Source organism: Melospiza georgiana, chromosome 1, assembly GCF_028018845.1.
Source record: "Melospiza georgiana isolate bMelGeo1 chromosome 1, bMelGeo1.pri, whole genome shotgun sequence".
Classification (NCBI taxonomy): domain Eukaryota; kingdom Metazoa; phylum Chordata; class Aves; order Passeriformes; family Passerellidae; genus Melospiza; species Melospiza georgiana.
Genome location: NC_080430.1, coordinates 43,365,716 through 43,391,941, shown reverse-complemented (window position 1 = coordinate 43,391,941; position 26,226 = coordinate 43,365,716). Strand labels below are relative to the sequence as shown.

Genomic DNA, 26,226 nt, shown 5'->3' with positions numbered 1-26,226 from the left:
AACACTCCTGCTCACTCATGGCTCACACACAGCTGGGCACCTGGTGCCAGCAGGAACCAGGGCACTGCCAGAGACACTCCCGTGTCCCAGAGTCCCTTCATTCCCTGACATCCATGGCCCTGCAGCCATTGGGGCTGGTCTGTAACTCAGCAGGGCAGGGAGCTGCTCTCTGGTGTCCTACAGCTGAGCCCAGGGCACTGCACAAAGTGCTTTTAAAGGCAGTGACAGGATGAGTGAAAGGCACTTTGCCCAAGTCACCAGAGCAGAAAGTGACTTCCAAAAACCAGCTAACACAGGCAAGTTCATTATCCACAGCTCAGGGGCACTGAGCCAGAAGATCTGGTAACTGTTAAGAACATGCAGCCGTATGCACATTCATAGATCACAAGCAAGTAAGCACCCAAAAACTAAACTAAAAGCAAAACCAGAACAAAACTATCCAATAATCCTTTGCTCATCAACTTTACCCAGCAAATAATCTAAATTACTTTCCTCCAGGATGCTCCAGTCTTGCTTTCAGAACAGTAATGCTTTAAGCATCTTATTCCCAACTGAAGCAAGCAGCAAATGCAAATAATTTTCTGCCCAAAAGAGCACAAATCATCCAGTGTGTCTATCCACAAGTTTAAAAAGAGAAGATGAAATAAAGGCCAGAAAGGCCAAAGTGTTACAGCCAGTGCTGCCACACCTCGCAGGGAGGAGGTCAGAGCAGGATGCTGGTGTTAAATCCCCCCTGAGGAGCAGCTAGAGGCCAGCTACACCCTACAATACCAACAGCTGCAAATTCAGCAGCCTCATTTCCCAGTTTCTGCAGCCACTTGACAGCACTGATGTTTTCAGCTCAGCTGCAATTTTCCTTTATGTGAAAATTGCAATGCTGGGAGACAACTGACCTTTCCAACATCCCCATGTAGCGTAACTTCAAAGACATCCACGACTGTTTGTGCCACCAGGCATCTTTCACATCAGTACTAGCTTAGAAGTGGCATTTCTGTACACCCTTTATTAAAGGATCTCCAAAACACCCTACCTAGATGGTTTATGCTGCAATCAGCCCTGCTGTGAGACAAAAGAATACACTGGGATCCTTCCACAGAAGTGGAAACCAGCTTGGCCTGAGGACACTGACACAAGACACCCCTCTGAGGGTAGATCCAGCAAAGAAATGAAAACTCAGAGGTACGTCACACAAGAGGCAGCTGGGAAACCAGGCTCCACACCATGATAAAAAGCTGTGTAGGACCCCACTGACAACTTAATCATGGTCTTTATTTTAAATCTTATTGCAAGGAAGGAGCTCCTGGCAGCCCAAACTGTTCTCAGCTATTGCCCTTATCCAGAGGGATCTGTCAGTTAGGGATCTGATGATGGTTTTCACAGCCCTTGTGCACTGCTAGACAAACAGCATGCAGCTCATTCTAGAAGTCACACCACTACACTGTTTCAGCAAACATGCTTGAATCTTGCTTGAGAAGTGCTAATCCTTTCCTGAATTGAGCAAACACCAATCAAAATAGATTTTTAGTTGACCGATTTCACCAAAAAATCATTTTTAGATGGAGGGGATTAAAAGCTAAATACAGCAAGCAGATTGTTTAGACAAGCCACAGTCTGGAAATATTAGGAAAAAAAAAAAAAGACCGTGAAATATAAAGAGGATTAAGAATTGCTTGTAAACAGGGCCAAAATTTTAAACAGGTTCTGAGCAAAAAGCTGTTTCACTTCTCTGCAACAGAGCCAAACTGCACAACAAATGCAGACACAATTATTAATGACACAAGCTGCTTAGCTATGCCCTCTGAAGGGTGTTTCCCTCCCCAAGAACAGCCCTCACACAGCTTTGCCATGGCAGCAGGAGGAAGTAAACAAGCCTCGTGTTCAGCACCTTACACCCGTGCAGTCTCGCACCTTTCAGCTTTCTGCCACTTGCTTTGTTGCTCTCCTAACTAAAAATAAGAACTGTGAACAATCCTAGGCTGTGAAACATCGCCACAGAGCTCTGCAGACAGCACTTGTGTGGATCCCATGTGCCTGTTCCTCAAATCACACACCACCACGGAGTTCAGTGCGCTAGAACAAGACCAGGATGCTGCTCAGAAAAGGTTTCTTATCCCAGTTCACCAGTCCATTCAGTCAGGTGTTTCAAAAGACACTCAGAAGGACAACAAGGACAAATACCAGTGCCAATTGTGCTGTGAGGCTGCTACACACAGAGAGGAACCCAAAGAGCAATACACTTCCACAGGTCCAAAAACCCTGTAGGACAGGTATTTCCCCCAAGCAGTTTCACCACTAAACTCCTCTCCAAACATAAAACATACTTGGATTTATTGATGGCTCTTTTCAGCTTCTTCTCCAGTTGTTTCATCCTTCCCATGGCAGCATTGTATTTGGCTGCAGTCTCCTTGTGAACCAGCTCGCTTCTCGTTTTGGTCTGTTCTGCCTCCATGACCTTCAAGAGAGGGATAAAAAACAGGTTCAGCAGCAAGACACAGTGATCCACTCCTTATCATTTCAATTAACAGCAACTTCATAATCTCTCCTATCAGCTCATGTCAGGAAAGTGAGGGCACAGAAAAAATTACTTCCAGTGAACATACTTAAAAGCCTTTCCCAAAAAGAGCAGCAGGTCTTCAAATATTGCAATTTATGACAAATAGTGTGTAAATTATGACAAAGGTGTCACAGCTTTTCACACAATCTCTCTTACAGGAAGTTTAGAAGACCCTCAGCTTTTGGGAACATCAATTTTTTAACCCAGTTAGATATTCACAAGTGGAGCAACACTAGCAGAAGTCACCAGTCACATTCAACAGCAATGTTTGTTTTCCCCTTTCCCCTGCTCCTCTCCCTCCCTGACATTCCCAGCAGAGAGCCTGCTGGTTGCTCAGCTCCCAGCTGCAGCCCCACCATTCTGGAAAGGGCTGGACACCAACCACAGCAGAGAGAGGACTCAAACACAGTTTGGCCTCAACAACCAGTCACTAGAAAACTGTGTCCAAGATGGCTCTTCTCTGAAAAACAGCTGACATGCCTGAAATCACAGTTTCAACACTGAAAATGCCAAGGTTCAAGCCCTGAGCTGACACTCCCACCATGCAGACAAGGAGAGTTATGCTGATGACCAGCCCCCCATCCTCATGTATCAAGATATCTAGAACACAAGTCTGATAAGGAGCAGCTGAGGGAGCTGGGGGTGTTCAGCCTGGAGAAAATGAGGCTCAGGGAGACCTTACTGCTCTCTAAAACCTCCAAAAGGAGGGCGCAGCCAGGTGGGAATTGGCCTCTTTCCCCCGCAGTAACAAGCTACAGGGAAGAGGAAAGGGCTTCAAGTTGCTCCAGGGGAGGTTTAGATTGGATATTAGGAAGAAAACTTTCACTGAAAGAGTTGTCACAAGCATTGGGAAAGTAAATGTCTCTCCATTAGCTGCACTGCTGGTATCCCACAGCCACACTTTGCCAGTAATTTTATCCAGGGTATTTTATCGTTCAAATTTGAGATGTCAGAGGTGTACTGTAAGCAGTCTTTACTGCTTACAGTAAATACTGAAATTACATCTAAAACACATTTTCTGTGTTTTATTTGGTGCACTAGCAGTCAAGATCCAGGCAGGGAGGTGACTGATTTTTTTGAAGTCAGGAGAGTGGTGACACTTCTTTGTTGGTCTGTCAATGAGGGGAAAGCAGGTGGGGTTTTTTTAAGCTTCCTGTTTTGCAGCTATGAAGGTATTCACACAAAAAATGGCAGGACTTGATTCTCTCCAGTACTGGATCCTGAAATGCCTCAGCTGTGATTCCAACTACTCCACAACTTCACATAAATTTCCTCCACCTGCCTCCCACCACCCAACTACATCTGAGCTCACATATGCAGAGAGAATATTCAAAATATCTTGATTTTAAATAACCTCACCCACAAAGCTTTAATTTTTATTTTTTTTTAAGGTGTGCTAATCCTCCCAGCCCTCAGGCTGAACTGAGCAAGGAAAAGAGATGTCCAACTCTTTCTCACTGGGATCAGTGTTCCTCTCAGGAAAACTGTCACATTGTCCTTTCTGATGCTCAAATGAAAGAGTGAAACTGCCAAAGCCATCAGCATCAACCTGGAGCTCTCACTGCCACACTTTTTGCTCATCTGCACACACCACTCATTATTAAAGAAAGGAATTCCTAGAGAACTTTATGAGAAATAAGTTTTTCAAAGGATCTTCTGATCAGATATAAAATAATATACCTAACCCCCAACACCCTTCAACTTTCTCATATATATAAGGCATCCATTTTCAAAGAAAGAGGAAGAAAAAACCTATCAGGCTTATGACATATTCTTTCTTGCATCCTGAAAAATAAACTGCAGCCTCTTATCTCAAACACCTGTTTTAAAGTCAGCTGGTGCAAAGACTTGCCTTGGTGAAACATGTCAGACAAGGCTGGTTTTAATGTGGAAGTCTCTTAAATCAAACTGCAGTCTCCAAAGACTGCACAGAAGGTGGCTCATGGCTCATCTTCTTTCTAGTGTGGCAAGGAAACTGCAATTTAAAAACGCCGTAAGCTACAAAATAATGGAGCAACAGGAATTTGCCAATGCTCAGTTACATGTCAGTCCCTCACATCCTTTCTTAGGGCAAAATCAGCATAAACTTTGATATCTGGGATAAACCACATGATAAGTATGACCAACATCAGGGTTGTAAAGCAGGTTAGGTGTCCAGTACTGTGCTGATTTTTCAAATGTCTCATATCAAACATCACAGAAATGCTGAACGCTGCAGAACTGGGATTTGAGGATGACACATTGCAAACGCCTCAAAATATCTGACAAAACGTGGAATTTGCTACCAGCCATATACACCCACGTTCATTACCTTGTTCAGAAAGAAAGGGGGGGGAAAAAGGCTATATACTTCATGCTTTTGAGAAATCAGTGATGTAAGAAAATCTCTCTCCTCACGGCCCCACAGCCTTGTTTTCCTGTGGGAATTCTGTTCTCCTGCTCACATTATCCACCCAAGTCTGCAGAGACTGTCTGTCCCCTTTTCCTGGGACAGCAGCTCAAGGTACATGCCTGAGGCTGAGGATAGGATATGACCTGGGGGATTGTAAGTTACCTCTGCAGAGATCCATCAGCTGCCAAAATGCATTTAAGCACTTCATTCAAACAAGAAGAAGCAAGAGAGATCATCCTCCCTTCCAAACAGCCTCTAAATGGAGAAGCTGTCCATCAGGGCTGGCAGACAGAAACAAACTGCAAATGATGCTGCCACCTCTGCAGCTGGGAAGTTCAATGTAAGACCAGCCAGCCAAACTCCTCATCTCCTTAAGAAGGCTTAGAAATAGACAGACAGGCTAGTGTAGGAAAGAAGTACTTTTTATTAGAGCTAATAATATATTTGGTGAAAAACTTGCAGTGTCATATGGACTTGTAAATAAGCTCTCAGTCACAGCTGCCAAATAAGCTGGTTTGTCTAACCCAAGTGCTTCTACCACCCACCCTGCCTTGCAGATGCTCCTCAGCCAGCACAGATGCAGCAGCATCACTTAGAAAAAGGCAGAAAAATAAGTGAGGATGACACCTCTTCAAACAAAGGCTGCTCAAGACACATCTCACCTCCTGGCATTGGATCTGCCCTTCAGCTCACCCTCGGGGTCAGCAGGGGTCACAGTCTGGGACAAAAACACCAGGATGGATGAACTTCCAGGATACCCACACACCCACCAGACACTCCTGTAGCTCTTGCCTGTCCCTAACTACTGAATCCCTGGATCACCTACCCCAGGCAGAACTCACTCTCCCAGGCAGCACAGGCTGTAAGATACAAGGAATGGGAAACAGAGCAGGCAAAAACCCCAACACAGGGACTGATACTGATCAATTCCTCTTCTCTCCTCCCCTACTCTCTATCTCCTACCCAGCTGTCTGGAAAAGGAAGGTCAGTGTAGAGTATATATTTACCCTCAATAAATCTGTACAAGTAGCTTTGTTCCACCCAAAATGTTCCCACAATCAGAAGTAAAAATGGACTCCAGGCAAAATTTCAGTAATAATAACAGATGGAAAAGAACAATTTTATCAGTAGAGCTGAGCAGAGCTGACCATCTAAGCAAGAGATTTACTCTGAAGGACTGTTTCTTTCACAAAACATTATTCGTTCTTCTAGGGGAAGAATTAAAAATAAGAGAGGAAAGAGACAATGCATTATCAGTAAACCAGGAGAAGGGAATCGACAATAAGAGGGATCACAAAAAAATCACTGCATTTCCAGGATAAAGTGACAGAGAGATCGGGACAAGACAAGATGTGGTTTGTTGTTTTTTTCATAGACTTTTCTTCTCCCCCTTTTTCCTTTAAGTTTTTCTAGCTGCAGGAAGTCTCTCTCCTCTCTACATCATGAAAGCACCCACACATTTTACACTGACAGATGGTACTTCACTGTGTAATATCAAAGGGAGCTTCACAAGCCAAATTAATCCAAGAGGGAGCATGCCTCCTCCCTCTTTACTCTCCCCTCATCCTCTCTTTTTTAAAATGTCTCATGATCAAGAGCCAAAACATTTCTTCTCCCTGCCAGAATTTATGAACTCAACATATCTCAGGAAAGACTGTAAAAGCAGAACCTTTTTAAGACTGCAGATTGCATCAGCAATTAGAAATTAGCAATTTCTCTTGAAATTCATGAAGCATCTTCCTTTCTGCTCCAGCTTATGTCAAACTAGATGTAACACATCTGTCAATACTTTCCTTTTGTACATCTTTATGAATTCTTTTCAATAGGAGCATAAATGTGAAGATCTTTTTCCTCCATCCCTCCAAAATTCAATATCCTTTGGTCCTGTCTCTTTCATAGCCCTGCTCTCTGCACCCCAAACTGCAGCATTACAATTCAAGGTACAAACAGGCTGGTACCACTAGCAAAAACATCATCTCCAAATTTTAAAGAGACACTGCAGTTACCAAAATCCTGATAAGCCAATGGCTAAGAGTGAACAGTACTCTTCCTCCCAAGGCAGCTTTAGAGCTCATCAAGCCTGTCTACATTTCCATTCTAATCAACAGAGAATTTATCTTTTAATGAACTTGCCCCTCTGGTCACACAAATTGCTCTCCAGACACCACTTACTGAGCAGATCATCTTTCATCATAATGGAAATTTGGCAAGTAATGGTGATACACAGCCAGGTTCCAGACATGACACTGTGAGCTAAATTCCAATCTAAGTGTCATTTCACTTCCCAGATCTCTGGAAAAATGGACATTTAAGAAAAAACCCCAGGACTTTACCCCAAAATACACATCAAGTTAAGTGCAGAAGTGGGCAAAGCAGCTGCCTGACTTGCAGGATTGCACCACAGTCCAGGGCTTCTCTGTGGTGAACACTTAGCTCAAGCACAGACATTTGCAGGGATCAGCTGCATCTTCACAGGCAGGTAGGCAGGAATCCAGCTCCTATTTATGCTCCCAGCCTCCTTTGGAAACATAGCTCAAACTGTGATGTGCAAAGAAATTTCTGAGTGATAGCCTATACTCCATGTACGTGTTCATGCTGGATCTGCCTGTTCCATGAATAGAATAATTTTCCACACATTATGCTCCCAGCTCACCCAGGAAAAACAAAATTTCAGTAACTGTCCCATTTTGCATCAGCTGAATTGTATGATTTTCTAGATCAGTGGCTACAAAAGTCTTGTCTGCAGAAGCCCAATAGCTCATCACATTAAAAATAGTGTTAATAGCTTTTCAGACTATCAAGACAACCCTTATCTCTATTTCCTCCCAGTGAGGGTCTGGAAACAGCATTTCCTGTTTGGTACCCTGGAACCCAAGTCTTTGTCTATATCCATCAGGTCAAGTGCAAAAGTAACCCGGCAGCATTTCCACACATAGCTGTATAAAAAAATCAGTTTCTTGTTTGTTCTCTCGCCTACCCTTTTCTTTATGCTTTCTGTTTACAGTGTTTGTCAGCTACCAAGCTGCTACAGGGCTCAGGTTTGGCTCCAAGTTTCAGATTCATTCAGTAAAGCCTGCTTCCTCTGCCTAAGAACAGCAAATAAAAACACTTGACTCTGGCCTGACATTTCTATCAGAAGAGAAACAAATGAATCAGTACCCACTTCTAACATTTAGCTCAGAGGTGCTTTTCTGCACTTGAGTCCTCACTTGTAAAAGGCTTGGAGCAAGATTATTCTCTGCCCACTACAACTGTAAGCTAAAAATGCATGCAAAAAAAGCTACAAAATCCAAATAACCAGAGTGCAAAAGCTTTCTCCAAGAGCAATTTTATATGTGCCAATAGAAGATGTCTATTTCTTAACCCTCAGTCTTCACCCACAGAATCAGTTTTTTCCATGAGTGATTTCTAATGTAATTCATAGTTAATGATCTGAGTTGTCAGCAACACTGTGGCAGTCAAGGAGAACTTTTGTTCTAGAAGATTTCATTCTCTAACCTCTTTTCACCCATAGCCTGGTAGGCAATGCCAATGTTTCCTCCTCCCTGAGATCCCAATCATTCTGTTTGCCTCACTGAACACTGAGCACTTCATTAATTGCATGCACTGAACCCAAGGGAAGCTTTCACCCCACTCTTAGAGAAGACACAAAACTCAGTCAAGCACTCCAAACAAACTAATACTGAGTGTGCTCAGTCAGGACTTTCCAAGAGCATTTTCACCCTTCTTGGCTCTGGCCTCAGCCTTAAGACCTCCACCACAGCCAATGAAAATCACAAGACAAACTTCCGTGGAACTCTCCCAAAACCTGCTGCACCATGGAAAGGGGCAGATGGGTGCTTTCTGGGAACTGAGTTTGCCCAGACTATTTTAAGCACTGGGGATTGCTGCTTTCCAAGTTTTCCATTCACGGAGCCCTCAGCTGCTCTACACAGCCCACTCAGTGCCCAGGGGATTTTACAGCTGCAGTGAGTACACCTAAGCACCCCATTTACTGCTCAGCTGTAACAACTCAGAGGCACTATGGCTTGAGCCAGCCCCCCAGCAAGGAGCTGTCCTGCAATCACTGCCAGCACCCACCAACACCCCCAGCACAACTCCACCAAACACTGCCAGCTGCTGCTCTGGATCACTGGGTTTGCTCGTCTCAGGTGCACACCTCTCACACACTGTCAGGGAACCATCAAGGGTTGTAGAAGGACACAGGGATGCCTTTGAAACAGCCAAGGAAAAGAAGAATTCATTTGTACCCTCAGGCTGCCATTGTTTCTTTTGTCACCCACCCCAACACCAAGTTTTTGTTCTGCCAGCTAGAGAGAGGCAGATGTGATTGCTGTCACTGTCCACCAAAACTCAGCAGTTTAGCAGTCAGGAGCTCTAAGCAACTCCTTAAACACTTCTGGTTTTCTCATCTATCAATTCTGAGAATCAAAACTTATCTATTTCTGGACTTAGTTCATATGGAGCAGGAATTACAGCCAGGAAAAATGACAGCTGGCACACACACACTGCAAAGGTGGGGCTCCCCTCATAAACACAGAGGTCACCACATCTGCAAATACCAAATTATAGCAGGGACAATAACACAAACAGTACCCTCGAGTTCATTTTCTCATTGCTATATACCAGGTTTTCTATCTCTCCCTATCCTTTCTGTTCCCTTTTTCTTCATCAGGCAGCTGGATCTTAAAATTCACTCTGAAATAGAGGCTTTCTTTCAACTGAGAAGCTTCTGCAACAGAACAGAGCAACTGTTGCACTGAGGGCTGCAAGACAATATGAGCATTGTATGGCATGATAGCATGTTTGGAATAGCAAGCTCAGCTTCACTGGCATATTAAGTACATGCAGAACAAAGGTTTTTAACTTGGATTTTTGGTTCTTTTATGTTTAAAAAAAAAAAGGCAGAAAGGTTTATTTTAACAGAGAGAAGACAAATGACAGGAAAATTCTTCCTGACATCTGCTAGAAAGAATACTGTCTTTCTTTGTTAGTGCATCTCTTCTGTAGGTTTAAGAAGACTTTACAAAGGAGGCAGGACCTTGTCTAAATTCCAAAGTTAATTCAGGATAAAGCAGCATGCAAGCTTAAAATGCAACACACGATTTTGAGTAATTCTACATTCAAACACACATTTCTGAAGCAAAGTGACTCGTCCAATGTAGTCCATACAAAGAACAGGTTATACTAAAACTGAAACATGTCCCTGTTTTGCCAGGGTAAACACTTCCATAGCACACATATTCAGAAATAGGCATCCCCACGCAATTATTCTGGCACAACTCCAAATGCAGACATGCCTTAAGACATTGTTTATCCCTGTAAAATAGATGGTAATAACTTTTTAAAAATTTTCTGTAGAGAGCTACTCCACTAGTTTAGCACCACCAGGCAGAGAACTAGAGTTGTCCCAGAAGCAGCCAAGGCCCAGACCACTCAGGCTTAGGCTTCACCATTTCCATGGCTTCATTCCCTACATGTCAGGTATCTGGACCAAAAGGAAAATCTGGTCTTTCAGAAACTGGGCCTCATACACCACAGGGGAACACAAAGCCTGGAGAAGGCAGGTGCTGGGGCAGGCTGGTGTTACCCTCTGAGTAGCGTGGTTGAGCATCTCCTGCCAGGCCGAGTCAAACTGGCGCTTGTCGTCCTCCAGCAGGCGCTGCTCCGCGAGGGAGATGGTCTCCTTGGCAGCACGCAGCACTTCCGTGGCCCTCTGGAAGTCCTGAGTCGCCCTCTGAGCCTCCAGCTGAGCCTAAAGGGGGAAAAAAATGTCTGGGATTAGAGACAAAGGAACTCTCACAGTCACATTTAGAAGATCTATGACACAAATCCCAAGACTTTTACGAAGAGCCACACCGGCGTCACTGCTTCCCAAACTTTTATTTGAAGTGACAGATTTCTCACTGCAGTAAGTCCTGCCAAAGCAGCACTTCCCACCCAAAGAGGTCATTTGCCAAGAAGTTTAATTTGTAGCTGATGGCCTACAAATAAGCACCTGGCTGAGAGATAACACCAAATGATGTGGGTTTAATCACTGATGAACAAACCAAAAGAAAGTGAAATAGCCAACTAGTGGCATGGCAAGAATACACTGAGAATGGCACTCCCTGAGTTTAGTCAGGGTGGATTTTTATCTGATATGCCATTAATCACGCTGAGAAAATATTTTGGAGTTATTAGCTTGCTATAAAGAACAAACAATTCTCTGAGATGGTGATTGCTTAACTCTTTGGGTGTTTTTTTACTTCACTATCGCTGGTACACAACTGGTACACTAAGTCCCCAGCACACAGACAAAAGAACAACCAAGGGAATTTAAAAAAATCTTTACCTGATTTTTCTACATTATGTATTTCACAGATTCTTATTTAAAGGAATATTTTTGAGCTATTTTGCTCAGAAATACAACCCTTCCAATGTAAGCCTCACACACAATTAATTGAACATCCAGCACTGTGTAGAGAGTTCTCATTTACACTTCAATGATTTTTCAGAAATAAACTGGAATTACCCAGTACATACCTATGAAAAACGTCTTTGACCAGACATAACTGACAGAACAAAATAATGAATAAAACTTTAGGTATCATGATATGCACAGAAGGAGTCTGACAATCAAACATGAGAAAGGACTTTATCTTCCTCAGTGTAGTATTCTGTATGTCAAAGTCTTATGAATAAAGGAGGAGGTTTTAGCTTGAAGAAATGGTGATCATTTGGGAAGTGACTAAAAATCCCTGATATAAAATAAGTTGAACAACAGTGTATTTCTCCAGCAAACAGCTGGCTACACCCCCTCAATACCAGTTGCAAACACCTCCACACTTCAGACACCACAGTTATTTGTAAAGGTAATGGAAAAAACCCTCCCTCCCTGCCCCACGGCAGGGGAGATGGACTCCTAATTTAAACACAAGTCTCAAAAGGAAATAAAGCACACTAAGTTTCCCTCTCCATGTCCTGAAATAGCAGCAAGCTCTTCTTACTTCCTTTCCTCTCTCACATGGAGGTACTTCACCCCAAGGTAACCATGCAAAAATAGGAATTATGTGTCAGAGGTCCTTCACTTACAAGCTGGAGAAGGAAATAAAAATCATCACAATCAGAGCAGCAATTTCCTTCCAACCAAGGTCCCTGATGCATTTCCTTCTGAAGAGGCTGGTGACGTTTTCCACAGAGAAGTTAATCTAAATATCCCCTTTGTTGTTTTCCAGCCAGTTTACACCATATCACCCTGCCTACAGCCTTTGTGAAGAGCCAGGGCACTAAAAGTGTTAATTTCCATGCAGAATTGCACATTCCAAGCACACAGATCCTTTGGGCCAAGGTTAGTGCATGCACAGCATCCTGGTAGAAGTTCAATGACAACATTACCTCTTTTCCTCTCTGAAAAAAACCCACATGTTGCACCTCCTTCTCACCCCAGTCACCAGTTGCCTGCTTCAAATATATTAATACATTTTATAAATTCAGAATAAGCCTAACTGTAGAATGTTTTATTTAGCCACTAACTTACCTTAACCCAGCAAGCACAAAAATTCGCCAATACAAAAAAGCCATCTGAGGATCTTTAAAACAAGGCTCAACCTGGGCTTCCAGAAAAGAATACAGCAAAAAGCCTGAACACAGCAAAAAGCTTGAGTGTAGTCCCCAAAATATCTACTAAACTTTCTAAAATCTCACAACTTTCTTTTTTCTGTCCAGTAAGTTTGACCTAGTAAAGGAATCAAATACAAATTAAAGGCCAAAAGTTTCCAGAAAAGTAGTTTGAGATGGGATTTTAAGATAGGAAATAAAATGCAAGACTCCAGTGAGAACCTGCACCAAGTACTGCAGAACAATGCTGAGGATGCCTGGAGGAAGAGCAAGACCAATTTTCATGGAAGACTCTACAAGAGGGAGCCAGGTCCCAGCAGCTTCCAGCAACAAGGCTGTGAAGCTTCTGCTGCATGAGCAGGCTTGCCCATGTGAGAAATGAGTTACAAACACACAAAACCAGACTGGAGACCCATTCCAAGCACAGCCAGAACCTTCTCAGCAAGCAACTGCTTTGGAAACTCAGTACAGCCAGATCCCAGGGGCAATGCAAGCACAGAAGTGCACTTTTCTCACCGTAATGCATCAGCACTTGGAAGTTTCTGTTGGCACACGTACCTGGGTCAGGGAGCAAGATATCTGAGCCAGCAAAAAGCCTGCAGAGCATTAGGAGCTGAGATACTTAATCCCCATGGAAAACAACACTTAGTGGTAGCTTGCAGTACTAGCAGCCCTTCTGATGAAGGCCTTAATGGCCAATTGACTCTAAAACAGGAAAACTGTCTTTATGATAAAAAAAAACAGAAGCCAAATTTACAATTTAGTTAGATTTCTGCTTGCACCTGGACCTGCAGGACAGTGACAGCTGGAGCTGTTGACAGGCAAGCCCACAGCTCTAGACCCATAATCCATTCCGATTCACGCCCTCTAACTGGGTGGGTAAATGGAAAACTGAAACAAAATCACACCTAAGCACTCCCTCCCAGCTGCATTTGTTGAATACTGTTCTGCAGTGGCAATTTGGAAACACTGTTTTGTTTCTGAGCAACATAGTAGTCCAAATAGCAATTTAGCTCCAACAGTTATCTGAAGTCAGTCTACAGTCTTTAATTTAAGCAGCTTCCTGAAAGTCTGAGAAAGAAAAAAACAAATGCTCGGGTAAAGAATGATACATTTGTCATTAGGAAAACATCAACAGGTTTGTGGCTTTGCCAATGTGAAGAAGAATATTCAAACACTTTCTTTTGTGTTCTAATACAGTTAGCCAATAATTAGCCCTCATTTAAAACTGCCTCCAGCATGTACAAGTTGTTCTGCACCATCACCAAGAGGTTGCTCTCAGTCCTAAGCCCACAGGCCACTCCATTTGATGGAAAAGAGAGTAGCCATGTTCTTCATGAGATTTTAAAACCACAGAGAAACCAGCAGGAGCCCACCTCTCCATCCAGCCTCCTTATATTGCATATAAACTTCACTACTTTAGACAGTGGCTGTTTCTCTCAAGACTAAAATCCAAAATTCAAATGAACGGCTGAAAACTAGGTTGTCTTCCATCACAAACTCGTGTTTGAGTTGAGTGAGGCTTAGCCTTGGGGTAGAATGAGAGAAAATGTACTAGGGATGAGGACAAAAATTGCTGAGGGAGGCTGGAGGCAAGTAGTATGCCAACTTTCTGCCTGTCATCCATATCACTGGTGCTTGATGGAGTCTACCCAACACAGAAGTGAGGATCTCTTTCATTATAGTCAGAAGAGCCAGCCCAGTGAAACCTCTTTTTGAAAATGAGCAAGTGCTGACACCTTGGGAACTGGGGGACATGTGCCCCAGCTCCCACTGCCAGGGTGACAGTGCTCTTGTGGTTCATGATCAGTGCTTTCTGCCAGGAAACTCAATGGAGTGCCTTCACCACTGCAGACCCTTCCTGCATCAGTGTAAAGCATAAAATGGGAGTCCTAAAGGAACACAATCAGGCAGCCACAGAGAATGAAGCTGAGGAGAATCCCACTGTCACAGCACACCTGTCACACACTGTCAACACAGAGCATCAGCTCTTCCTGCCATTCTGTTTGTCCCTCCTCTGCAACTCAGTCTTCTACAAGCAACCAGCTACAAACACATCTCCCATGACAGTAAATCCCTTTTTGCACATGCACAAGTCCTGCTCTGCCCACTCAGCCCCCTCCCCATGGCCAAGAGCTCTCTTTACACTGCTCTCCACCCCGTGCTGTTCTGCTCATGTGACCTCCTCTCACCAGCTCATCCTTGTCCCTGATCTCCCTGGCTCTGGCAGGCACAGCCCTGAACTTCCCAGCAGCTCCCAAAGACCCAGAAGTGACATGCAGTAGCAGCACTCACAGAAGCAAATCCTGCACTCTGGTATAAAATGTGTCAGCTTAGAAAATAAATTATGCAAAATTAAAGGGGTACTGGCAGGATTCAAAACTGCAAGCTATTAATATATTGCTGAAAGATGCTCAGTCCTGACAAATCCCTTTTGGGGGATAAAAGCTGTATCCCCATAGGCATTCCTCTGCTTAGCCCACACAGGGCCTTGCACAGAAGGGAACCAAGCACAACAGACAGATTTATGTTGTCAGCTAGAAATGAAAAAAACACTAGGCCATGGCAAGCTAACAGAAAACAAAACCAGGCACTTTTTAAATGCAGTCCTTCTGGAACTGCCAGCAACATACTGACATCTGCTTGTCCACTTTCAAAGCAGAAAAGTGTGCACTCTAATTATGAAATACAATTTTCTGATTAGTCTACATTAGCTTCTATTGACCCAAACTCTCTTTGTAGTCAAGATCTTGCCCAGTTGCTAATAGAAGATTTTTCCCCCACCTTCCCATATATATCTGGAACCTATGACATATCTCATATTTCCTCTCATCTCTGATTTTTGTTTTTGTTTCTGCACAGTATCACTGCCACTGAAACATGGTACAACACAGCTATAGCATTCCTCTGAGGTTAGCCAACATCTAATGCACCCTGCTAGGCACAGCTCAGCCCCTGACACGTGAGCACACCTGCACACAGCTCACAGCCCAGCCAGGCTTCCCCAAATAGATGCAGAGGGCTCATTTTGTGGAGGCAAGCCTATGCAGAATTCCTCCCCTTGGCCAGCCTCATCAGAGGACCAGACCTCAAGTACAGATATTTAATGAAAAGGACATCACAACACAACTAGAAATTTTCCCATTAGAAACATCAGTCAGCAAAGATCAGATATTTTCAAAATTGGCTTGTCATTTATCCAAGTGAATCTATCCCATCCTGCACTGCCAAGGCCTTGACATCCACTTTATTTCAGCATCTCTGAGTTATTGCCAATGAAAGACAGGAACAATTTCTGTTTATGAAATCACCATAAGCTGGAACATGGAGGGAACACACAGCTGCTGGTCAGAACCAGGCAGCAGCACCCCACGTGCCAGCCCAAAGCCTTTGCTCTAGAAAGCACTTGTTTGTTACTGTGAAACCAATGTTTCTCCCACTCATTAATCTTTAAAACAATAGTTCAATTGCTACCAGCAAGCATGTACTTGCTTACTAGCAAATAGATAACGATTAACTGTGTTCCAGTCCCACTCTTCAGAAGGAATCAAGTTTCAAATGTTTTCATTCTGGCCCCCTTTCCTTCTTGTATCAACATCCCACGTTAATTTGCTGTGCAAAGTACAACAGGGAGCGTGTTTTGAAACAGGAACTTTACTCCATCAATCGCCCACCAGAGCTGCTGTGGCACTGCCTGTCTTCAGGGATCCCTCTGAGTGCAGGGACTGCACCAGGGCACTCTGCACAAGCTTCTGGCAGGAATGGGGACAGCAGGATCACCACTCATGGACCACAGCATCCCCATCTCACCCAGCCCTGCAGCAGATTCAGAGATTCAGAAGCCCGAGGTGAAGACAGCTGAGTGCTCACTGCACAGCTCACAGTAACCAGCCACTGAGGGCTGCCACTTCAGCTTCAGTTTTCCTCAACCTGTTTCAATTCAGCTGGCAGGCAGGAACAAGAGCAGCAGCCCAGATGTCAGCACAAGGGCTCACCACGCTCAACACCCAAACAAATAACAACAACCTTGGCACTGGCACAGCTCCATCCACAGCAAAACTGCACATGACACCAAGCCAGAGGAGGTGGCTGAAAAGGCAGAACTTCGGCCTAGATGGACCTTGGGAAGGCTGATTGGGCCAAGAGACACTTTACAAGGGGACCTGTGGAGTCCTGCACTTGGGGTGGAACAATCCCACGGTCAGCCCTGTCAAAAGGACAACACACTGCAACAGGAGTCAGGCTGAGAAAGCTGAGAAGGTGCAGTCTCCCTGGGAGTAATGCAAACCATGTCCTAGGCTAAACTAAGAGGGCATGGCTGCCAATCCTGCAGACAGGTTACACAGAGAGGTTTCAAATCCTCATCTCTGGCAGTCTTCAAGACATGGCAAAGCCATGGCTAATGCAATCCAGCAATGTGACAGTTCTGCTTTGAGCAGAAAGTTGGGATCTGATGACCTCCAAAGGTCCTGAACAACCACTATTTCAATCAAATACCATAATATTTTTCCTAGTTTCTCAAAATCTGAAGAACATTTCTACAAAAACTCTGCAGTGGTGCCAAAAGTTCTCCTAGATACTCAGATACATTTATTTTCCTGAATAAACAGACTAGTGGTGCAACTGTGGGGGAGGGGGGTGTAAGGGTTCTGTTTGCTTTTTTTAAGGACCATGACCTTTCCTTCCCCTCTCCCAACAGCCTAAAACTCTGATCCAAACCAGAACTGAAAAGTAGTAAAAACACTCCAGAAACCCCTTCTTGCTATACTTTTCTAAACAACTTCTAAAATCCAAGGCCATGGGAGTGACCTCATTTTGACACATCTACAAGGCCTGAGCTATATAATCTATGATGACTGTTTATATCAAAATGTACAGTCTCTCACGAGTCTGAAATACTCTTTAGTTCTTTAAGTAGTTTATTATAAAGCTATATAATTGAACATTAGTTAGAATTTGTTTTTTCAAAAGTAGATTGAAAGATTTTTAACTGGATGGAGAAGGCAGAGGGGAGGAAAAGGTGAAAACAAGCCTTGCTAGAGTTTTGTGAAACACAAACCATTTCCTCCCTGCTGCATAACTAGTGAAATGTCTATGGAACACTAAAACCATGTGAAGTTTAGTCTCTGCTTTTGATTAGGTGTTTTATTCTTATGCTGGGCTTTTTAGTCCCCCACATGCATCCCACCCCTTCTCTTCTAACAGCCAAATTGTTGCAGAACTGACCTGACTCCTGGTTGTGTGCTACATTCCTATGCAGTCTATAAAAAGGCTCAGGAAATAAGAGCAGACCTACAAAGCATGCTTCCAGAGACATCTAGCTCTGTGCTAAAGTTAGGTGGTATGTGTAACTCCTTTAAGACAGGATCACGAGTGTGTTTGAAGACCCAGAAGGTTCAGGGCACAACCAAGAGCTCATTCATTAGCTGCTGCTTTCACCAGCATGCAGACAGCTGGACTCCTCAAGGCAGAATCCCACCTCCCTTCTTTGGGAGCTGTGGAAGGAAATGGGAAAGAAAATATCTGAACACACAGTTCCCTTCAAACACTGTTAAGGCCAGTCCTGAACTGGACTGCACAATCAGCTGCCAGCCCTTCTCTGCTCTCTGGCAGCTCCCATCTAGGCTGTAACCAGGATCTTGTGAAATGAGGGCAAGGATATCCCCTCTGAGCTGATCACTGCCACTGTGCAGTCATCTGAAACCTGCTGGTCTCCTTGCTGGTTTTCATTGATGTAGCTCCTTGCCTTACAGGAACAGGGAGGTGATGCTCACCTGGGTGCAGAGATTGCATGGCAGACACTACCCCAAGCCTTCTGCCCCTCCTTTGTTTTTCATGTGGTTGTTGAGAGATGCTGGTGTGCTTGGAGTTACTCACACTAATTAGCAAGTCTGTGGCACCAGAGCATGACAAATGGCTCAGTCTAGTACCATCCAGGCACAGCCTTCTTGGACATTCAGTGCCATCTGCTTCTTAGTTGTGCAGTTGTTTGTGGCCAAAATTATCAAGCTGTTGCTTTCTGGAAGAAGGGATGATAGAATATGTCCAGGTTTTGATTTCAAAGGTAAACAATCTTATTAAGAGAGAAAAACACTGAGGTAATCCTCCCTGCTCTGTGCACCTGCATTCTGAGAGCTTAGGCAGTGAGTCAGCGAGTCCAGGGCTGACAGCTGCCTTCCAGGTTTACAGAGGCTCCCCATGCTCATCTGCACCTGGCAGCAGCCTGCTTTGCTGGAATTAAATATAGAAGCAAGGAACAACTCCCATGAATACACCCTGGAACAGGGACACCGCCTGCATTAGTGGCTTTTTTTAATTACCCAAGATAATCAACATTCAGCAGACACAGATGCAACAGGCATGTTCAGGAGAAACACTGGATCCTTGTCTCGTGCAATCACCACCAAAGCAGCAAATGTTTTTAAGTAGAAGTTTCCAGAGTGCTGGCAAGGGACTGGCAGGCTGCTTCTGAAAGCACATCTTGTGCATTCATACTGGCATAAGCACAGACAAGGCATGTGGGTAGGAGTTTCACCTGGCTGATGGGCTGTTCTGGACACGTTCTCCCAGTTCCCAGAAAGCCCCACACCCACAGCCTGTCCTCAATACCAGGAACACGCTCTGGAAGAAAGTTCTAGGCTGACCTTGTCTGCCTTTGTACCCTCACAGATACTTTTTAGACAGTCATCCTCCTAAGGGACATGTTGAAGATAACTCTTGACCCTTCAGCATTTTTTCTAGTCAAATTGCACAACTCCACAGCACAGGTGAATAACACCTGCTGCACGTAACCAAAGAAGTTGCAGGCGGTGTCCTGGACTAATGAAGGGCTCAGTCCATTCCTCGAAGGAAATAGCCTAGGTAGCAGCAGGAATAGGGAATATGTCAGTTCCACTTCACAGCAAAGAAATCCTCCTTTGAGAACAAGCCATTAGCACTCTTCACCAAATTAAAAGAACCTACCACGACAAACCAAACAATAACAATAAAACAGAAACCAAACAACCAGACACAGCTAAAAGAGGTGGACATTTCTCCCACATCCTGGAAGCAAAATTTCTTGTTGAACAGTACAACTTTTTGTTTGCTGCAATTGAGATGTATTTCTTGTAGAAACTATTCATTGTAGAAACTACAATGCAGAGCCATTCCCACATGCTGATTTCCTAATACAGAAATTAGAGTATTCAGATAATTTTTACCAGCAAGAACAGACAAAAGCTGCAAAATTCATACTGTTTTACTAGAAGTCATACCAAAACACATCCAGAAGGCAGTAACCAACATCCATATCACATCTGTTTTGGCAGCAGACCTCAGCATGAGCATTTATCACTCCAAAATAAACTCCCACCTATTTAGACCACTGTACACAGGAAACACTTGGTTGGTTGAAAAAATTCCCCGAAGTGGCAAGACTTGTGCTGCCTTCAGCAGTCATCCCTGAGCAATTATCACACAAAACAGGTAGGCAGGATATCACCCTGACCTCAAGCCACCCAGGCTCAAATGCCAACTACTATTTTTAACAGATGATCCTGTCTGTGGTTTACAATCTCTTGAAATAGACTGTACTAGAGGCCAGACGAAAAAAAAATCAGGGAAGAAAATGGCGACAGACAACAAAGCAAAGCAACCTTTTTCCTTTAAATTGTTTTGGGTTTTTTTTCCTGTAGATCAGTGTTCTGGCAATAGCTGTGGAAGTGCTACAGTCACACAAAGGAATGCACAACCTAATCCCTCAGGTTTTTCCAAAATAAAGAGGATGCAAAATGATGTCACTCAAATCTTCATGCAACAGCAGAGGAAAAAGGGATTCTGTTCTATTTTCACATTCCAGGACTCTTTGAGAGCTGCTTACACCTTCCTGCCAGTTCCAGCATCTGTTATTGTATCTGTGTCTAAACATAATAGCCAGACCACCTGTATCACTTCTTCCTGCCTAAATCAGCTGTCATCTGCAAAAAAACCCAAATTTTTCTGCACCAGCCTTCTCCTTGTTACTCCAAAGAACTGAGGGTATTTCACATCAGCTTAACCCAGTATTCCATTACTTCAGACCTACTTGCACAATACTTTAAGTATTTCACAACAGAAAAAAAAAAAAAAACATTCTTGAAGGTAGAAAAATAATTAGGTCATTTGATTCCCAACAATTAATGGAGAGAAGGTTGAACAGCTATCTGGCTTTGAGCTACTGCCATCCACTATGGCTGATGGAGGCTTTGTAGGGTTGGAGAAAGTGGGAGAAAGAGACACCAAAAGAGAGTAACTTTTTTCATCTCTCCTAGATAAATTCTTCAAAACAGATTAAATTGTATTTTCTTCTACTTCTGCAAAGAAAAGCAGAAGAGGGAAGAATCTCTAATTTACAGAGCAGAGTCAACAAATCTACATGATGGAGCCCTCCAAGGCACATCAGCAAATAACCATAAGAAAACACTTTTTGTATCAATAGCTTATACAACCATCCTTCAACAGGATAGTGCTCACACAAACCATGAAATGCAGGGTGTATGAATACCAACCTAGAATAACTAGACCCATATACTGAGGCACAGAGGCTCAGAGAGATACAGGTGATCTAACTTTTAGAGAGGGACATGCACACAGAACTTACTGACACAGGTATTTCAACAAGCAAGTGGTTAAAATTAGTTCCCACTATCCAAATGTGCCAGGAACATTGTACTTGCAGATGATATTGTTACACATGCCACCTCCTCTGCAGGAAATAATAGCAACAGAGCACTAAATTTGAATCAGGTAAGGATTTTTTTCCGTTCATCTGAGAAGCAACAGTTGTCAGTGCTCCCAAACATGGGACAGATTAAGAGGGTAAAAATCTGCCAGCCACACTGACCTACTGTCCTATTGGTAAGGTTGATGGGAAGACAAACACATTAAGGAGCTTTCTTCAAAGATCAGATCTCTGGCATAACTTTCCCAAGCCAACCAGGCAACATCTGTCATCTTCTCAGCAGTTTAAGGACACCCAGTTTGACACACTCCACTACCACACTCTTCAACCAGGTGACAGAGCCAGAACACAAAAGCCACATTAAGTCAGGCTTTAAGTAAATAAATAATGTTAATAAATCAGCCAGGCAAAACCTAGCTTGTTGACCCAGGTAAGTGACCCTGAGTTCCCTGCTTCCTAGGCTTTGTTGCTACTTTGGCCTGAAGGAAAATGCAACAGAACCATGATTCAAGACTTAAAATACAGTTTTCAGGTTCTAAGCATTCAGGAGGAACAAACAGGGCACACCAAGCACAAGCTCTGTGCAGCAGCAGTGAGACACTGAGCACTGATGGCAGGGCAGTGGCTCCCCACACGCTGCTCACAGGGTTTCAGATCCCAACTGTGCAAACACGACAGGAGACACTCCATCAAACTTTGAGCATGGCAAAACATTTGCTTGACTGAATCCAAAGTACATCCTGCCTTAGAAAAAGCTTACAAAATTCAGTGGGTTCCCTGGTGAAAGTCCAGGAAGTGACTCCTTACCCTCAATAATAAAGTTACAGATTCCCTTGCTTGGCTTATGCCCCCTTCAGCCATGCTTTGTGTGGGAAGGGAGATTACTACAGTGGGAATGCCCTTTGGGATCACAGCAGCGGGAACTCCACATTGCACCACAGGACTGACGTCACATCGACACGGTTTCCCCAAGATTTAATGATGTGTTTTGTAATAAAAAAACCAAAAACATTGCTGGGAAGAAGGGGTTCAGACCCAGAGCAGGCCCACAGGGAGCAGAAAGGTAAAAAGGACACACAAAACTTCACAGGCAAACAGGTACAACACACAGCCTCAATGCTCCATACTTTCAGGCACTTCTTGCACAGCTCACCTACGTTTCCTTCCCTTTCCATTTCTTCACAGCACTGAGCTTCCTGACTGCTCACACAGCAAGTTCCATGTCTCTTTTCCCTTCAGAGCACACCAGCCATCTGTTCCCAGGCAAGGCCTGTGCCAGCCTGCCTCCCTCCCATGCCTGCCACAGCGCCAGCCGAGGCCATCACATCAGCATCCATCCCACACACAGGCTCCACAACCACAAAGCCCCAGTTCAGGAGGGGAGCTGCTCCCCTGCCTCTCCACCAAGTAATCTAAAAATCACAGCCATTCCCACATGGCTGATTTACAGGCCCAGGGAGTGAGCTGCCTCTCACACCATGCACCCCACCTTCCCCATGCAGGCATCATTCCCTCCCATCTCCCAGTGCCAAGAGGCTCCCAGAGAGCCACCAGGGCAGCTGCAGGACAGCATCCTCAGTTCAAAGGGCAAACAGCACAGGCAGGGCACAAACAACACAACCATGCCAGCCTAGACTGCTTAGTGCAAAAGGCCAGAGCAGCAACAGCCATCCAAAACACAAATAACACAAAATGCAAAACAAAAATGTCCTAGTGATCAGACAAGGGGAGCATTTTTAAATTAAAAGAGGAGAGATTTGGATTACATGTTAGGAAGAGATTATTTACTCAGAGAGTACTGAGGCACTGTAACAGGTTGCCCAGAGAGTTGTGAATGACCCATCCCTGGAAGTGCTCAAGGACAGGATAGCACGGGCATTGAGCAACCCAGTCTAGGGGGTGGCACCTATGCCCAGGACAGGTGGGCTGGAACTTGTTGATATCTAAGGTCCCTTCTAACCCAAACCATTTCATGATTGTATGATTACTTAAAAACAATAACAGCACTGAACTACAGCCACAGAAAGCAGTCAAGTGCTCTGGGCATTTGGTTTTTTCCTTAAACAATTGGGAGAATTTGCAGAAGGTTTGTCAAAGTTTATTTTCAAGTCTCTCTATTCCTTCCTTTCAAAATGTGAATCCACATTTTGGATAGTTATTTGGTTTATGAACAGTTAACCAGAAACACTCCTTCAGCCAGGAAAGGTCAGCTGGTTGCTTCACTGTAACTGTGCCAATAATTTTGCTTTTTACTAGCTCCATGGCAAGTCTCCAAACAGGAATGCAAGTCTGTCACAGTTCTGCTGACATTTAATTTTTGCTTCTCAAGTTCCTTCTCCCTCCACCTATTTTTTTATTTTTTTTGCCAAGATAAATTTACCAGATTAGACAAATCAGTCTTAACTCCTTGTTGCCCTAAACATGAGCATCAGGACTTCAGCTCCTAAAAGCAGGATGGAGAAGGAGATTCCTTCTCCATTCTACTTTTATGACATGGGAAGTCAATATACTGATGGATAACACATTCAGTGTCTAGGAACAACAGGGAAAGACCTGGATATCTACCACTGCTGGAACTGGACCCAGGAGCTGCCATCCACACCCAATGCTGCCCTCCTTCTCCCAGCAGAGCCAGCTAGTGCTGTGATCCCAGTAGCTCTCCCTCACTGAGTGAATTTGGATACAAAACTTGGGTGCTGTGGGAATTGAACTGGCAAGACATAAGTTTCCAGTTCCTAATTAATCTTTAAGGATGCTCAGCAGTTTTGAACCTTCAAGTTCAAGTTTTGAACCTTCAAGAATTTAAAAAGCTTTTGTTTCCTGAGCTCAGGAATTCACCATCTGCAACTTTCCACACTTGCCACACTACCTTCAGACATCTCAAGCTGAACACTTAGCAGCTGAGATGCAATGGCCACCTCAGAAAGCTTTGTTCATTTACTGGCTTGATCTCTACAAAGAAGGGTATCAGTCTCATCTGCTGAGGAAGACTCTTCCAGGTAGGTAGGTGAGCTCTTATCTGCTTACACCCCTCCCACCTTCACCACCAAGTGGCTCAGTTCCTCCTCCATTCCTGTTCTGCAAGATTACAGCAGCTACTTCTCATCCTGACTCACTAAGAATAAAAAATTCACTGAATCACATCAAAACGCACATTTGGGAGAGGAAATAATTTCCCAGTGATAACTTGGCTCCCCTAAGTTTTGTGAAGACAAGCAGAGTGGAGGTGCAGGATCTGAACATCTGAAAGCTCACCTTGAATAATTCTTTATTCTCTCAGCCGGTTTCTTCACACAGATGTGGCAATCCAGTTATAAAATATTACATGAGTAAAAGATTATTAGTGAGGTGAGAGAAAGGAGTTCTACAACATAAAAAGTTGCAGTGAACAGGATGGGACAGCTGTCCCTACTTGTCTATCAACTGCACTTCCTCTTGGGTATGCCTGGACACCAATGAAGAACAACCACTGTAAATACAAATTCCAGCAGATTTTTCCAAGCCTTTTCAGATAAAAGAGTGCTGCTTAAGTATGCCAACAACATGAAAAAAATAATTAGCTGTAAAACTTAGAAGACTGACCCAAGAGGAAGCAGAACATGGATATCCTCCAACATATTGCTGTAAGAACACATGGTACAGGTGGGTACTAGTTCCAAGTTTCTATCTTTGCTAGGTATGACCTAGCATAGATCTTTCACCTATTTTTGCCTGAAGTAAGTTTTCTGACACTTATTTTAAAAGCTAAATGAGGCAGGGGGCAGAAGGGTGAAGGGAATATCACAAAGCAATACCATGCCTCTCCCAAATAGGCTCAATACTGAAGTTCAGCAAAGCTTCCTCACTCCCAATCTGAGCCAATAAAACATAATCCCTCACCCTGCCACAAAACCAAACCAACCAAACCAGCCCACCACCAAGCAAAAACCAACCAACAAAAAAGAACCAAAACCAAACCAAAACAATGCTGAAGGTCAATTAAAAACAATACTCCCAGGGCTTTTAGTCAGGTTAGGATCAGTAAAAATACATGGATTGTTTTATTTGTGGGGGTGGGAATACACTTTTCTCAGATTATTTTTCCAGCAGAAGCAAAGCAGAAAGGCACATCTCCTGCTCAATTTGTCTATGGGCTCACAAGTGATGATGTATGGACAGCAGTGTTTAAATGGCACCTCTCACCCAGTGACCCCAAAGTGCTTTTACTTCCCTTAATGAACTCAGCTTCACAGCAGCTTGACAGCTTCATTTTACATGGGAACTGAGAGAGAGATGAAGTCATTCATCTGTGCCATGCTGCAGCACAAAATCAGCCCCTGCCAGCCCAGTGATCTATGCATCAGACCACGCTTGCCTTTGCACAGCATCCTGTCACCAGGGAGGTAGCACACTTCCCATCCCTGTCACTGTGAACACCATTGCATAGGCACTTTTCAGCCCCAGCCCTGCAAAATGTCAAGTCAAGAGTGGCTTAAGACACTCCTTACCTCAGAGACTCAGCACTGCTCTTTACATTATTGATGTTTCCTGGCAACTTCACCCTTCTTCCCCATTAGCTTTGGGTAAGAAAAGTCTCATTCTTTGACTAGACAACTAGGGAAGCAGCTACTAGTGAAAAAAAAAAAAAAAACTAAAAAAAAAGAAAAGAAAAAAGAATAAACCACCACCCAAACCAAACAAACATGGGAAGTTTGATTTTCTGAACATTTAGAACCTGGGCCATCTTCTGGATTACAGGAATTTCATATTGCTACAATGTGGGCATTGCTTGTGTACTTGCACAATCCTCTACATGCCTAGGTTCTTCCATTGAACATGGGCATTACTGCTTAAGTTAAACAACAACATGAAAAGACAAAAATGTTCTCACAGCACAAGTACTTCAAAATTTGATTTAACAACAAATTTGGATCAAAATAAGTAAGGTTTTGTCTGCAATCAACACAAAAGGCCCACTGTTGTACCAAATGAGGAATTACA

The 26,226-nt window shown here is 43.8% G+C and overlaps 1 protein-coding gene across 1 annotated transcript in view; it reads right to left on the bottom strand.

Annotated features, from left to right (window-relative positions):
• Positions 1-26,226, bottom strand: part of SH3BP5 (SH3 domain binding protein 5) — a 49,546-nt gene that overhangs the window by 8,115 nt on the left and 15,205 nt on the right. The window contains exons 4-5 of the mRNA XM_058020368.1: positions 10,537-10,701; positions 2,322-2,452 (exon numbers count right to left, since the gene is read on the bottom strand). Of these exons, the coding sequence (XP_057876351.1) occupies positions 2,322-2,452; positions 10,537-10,701 (296 nt within the window). The remainder of the gene's footprint in view (positions 1-2,321; positions 2,453-10,536; positions 10,702-26,226) is intronic.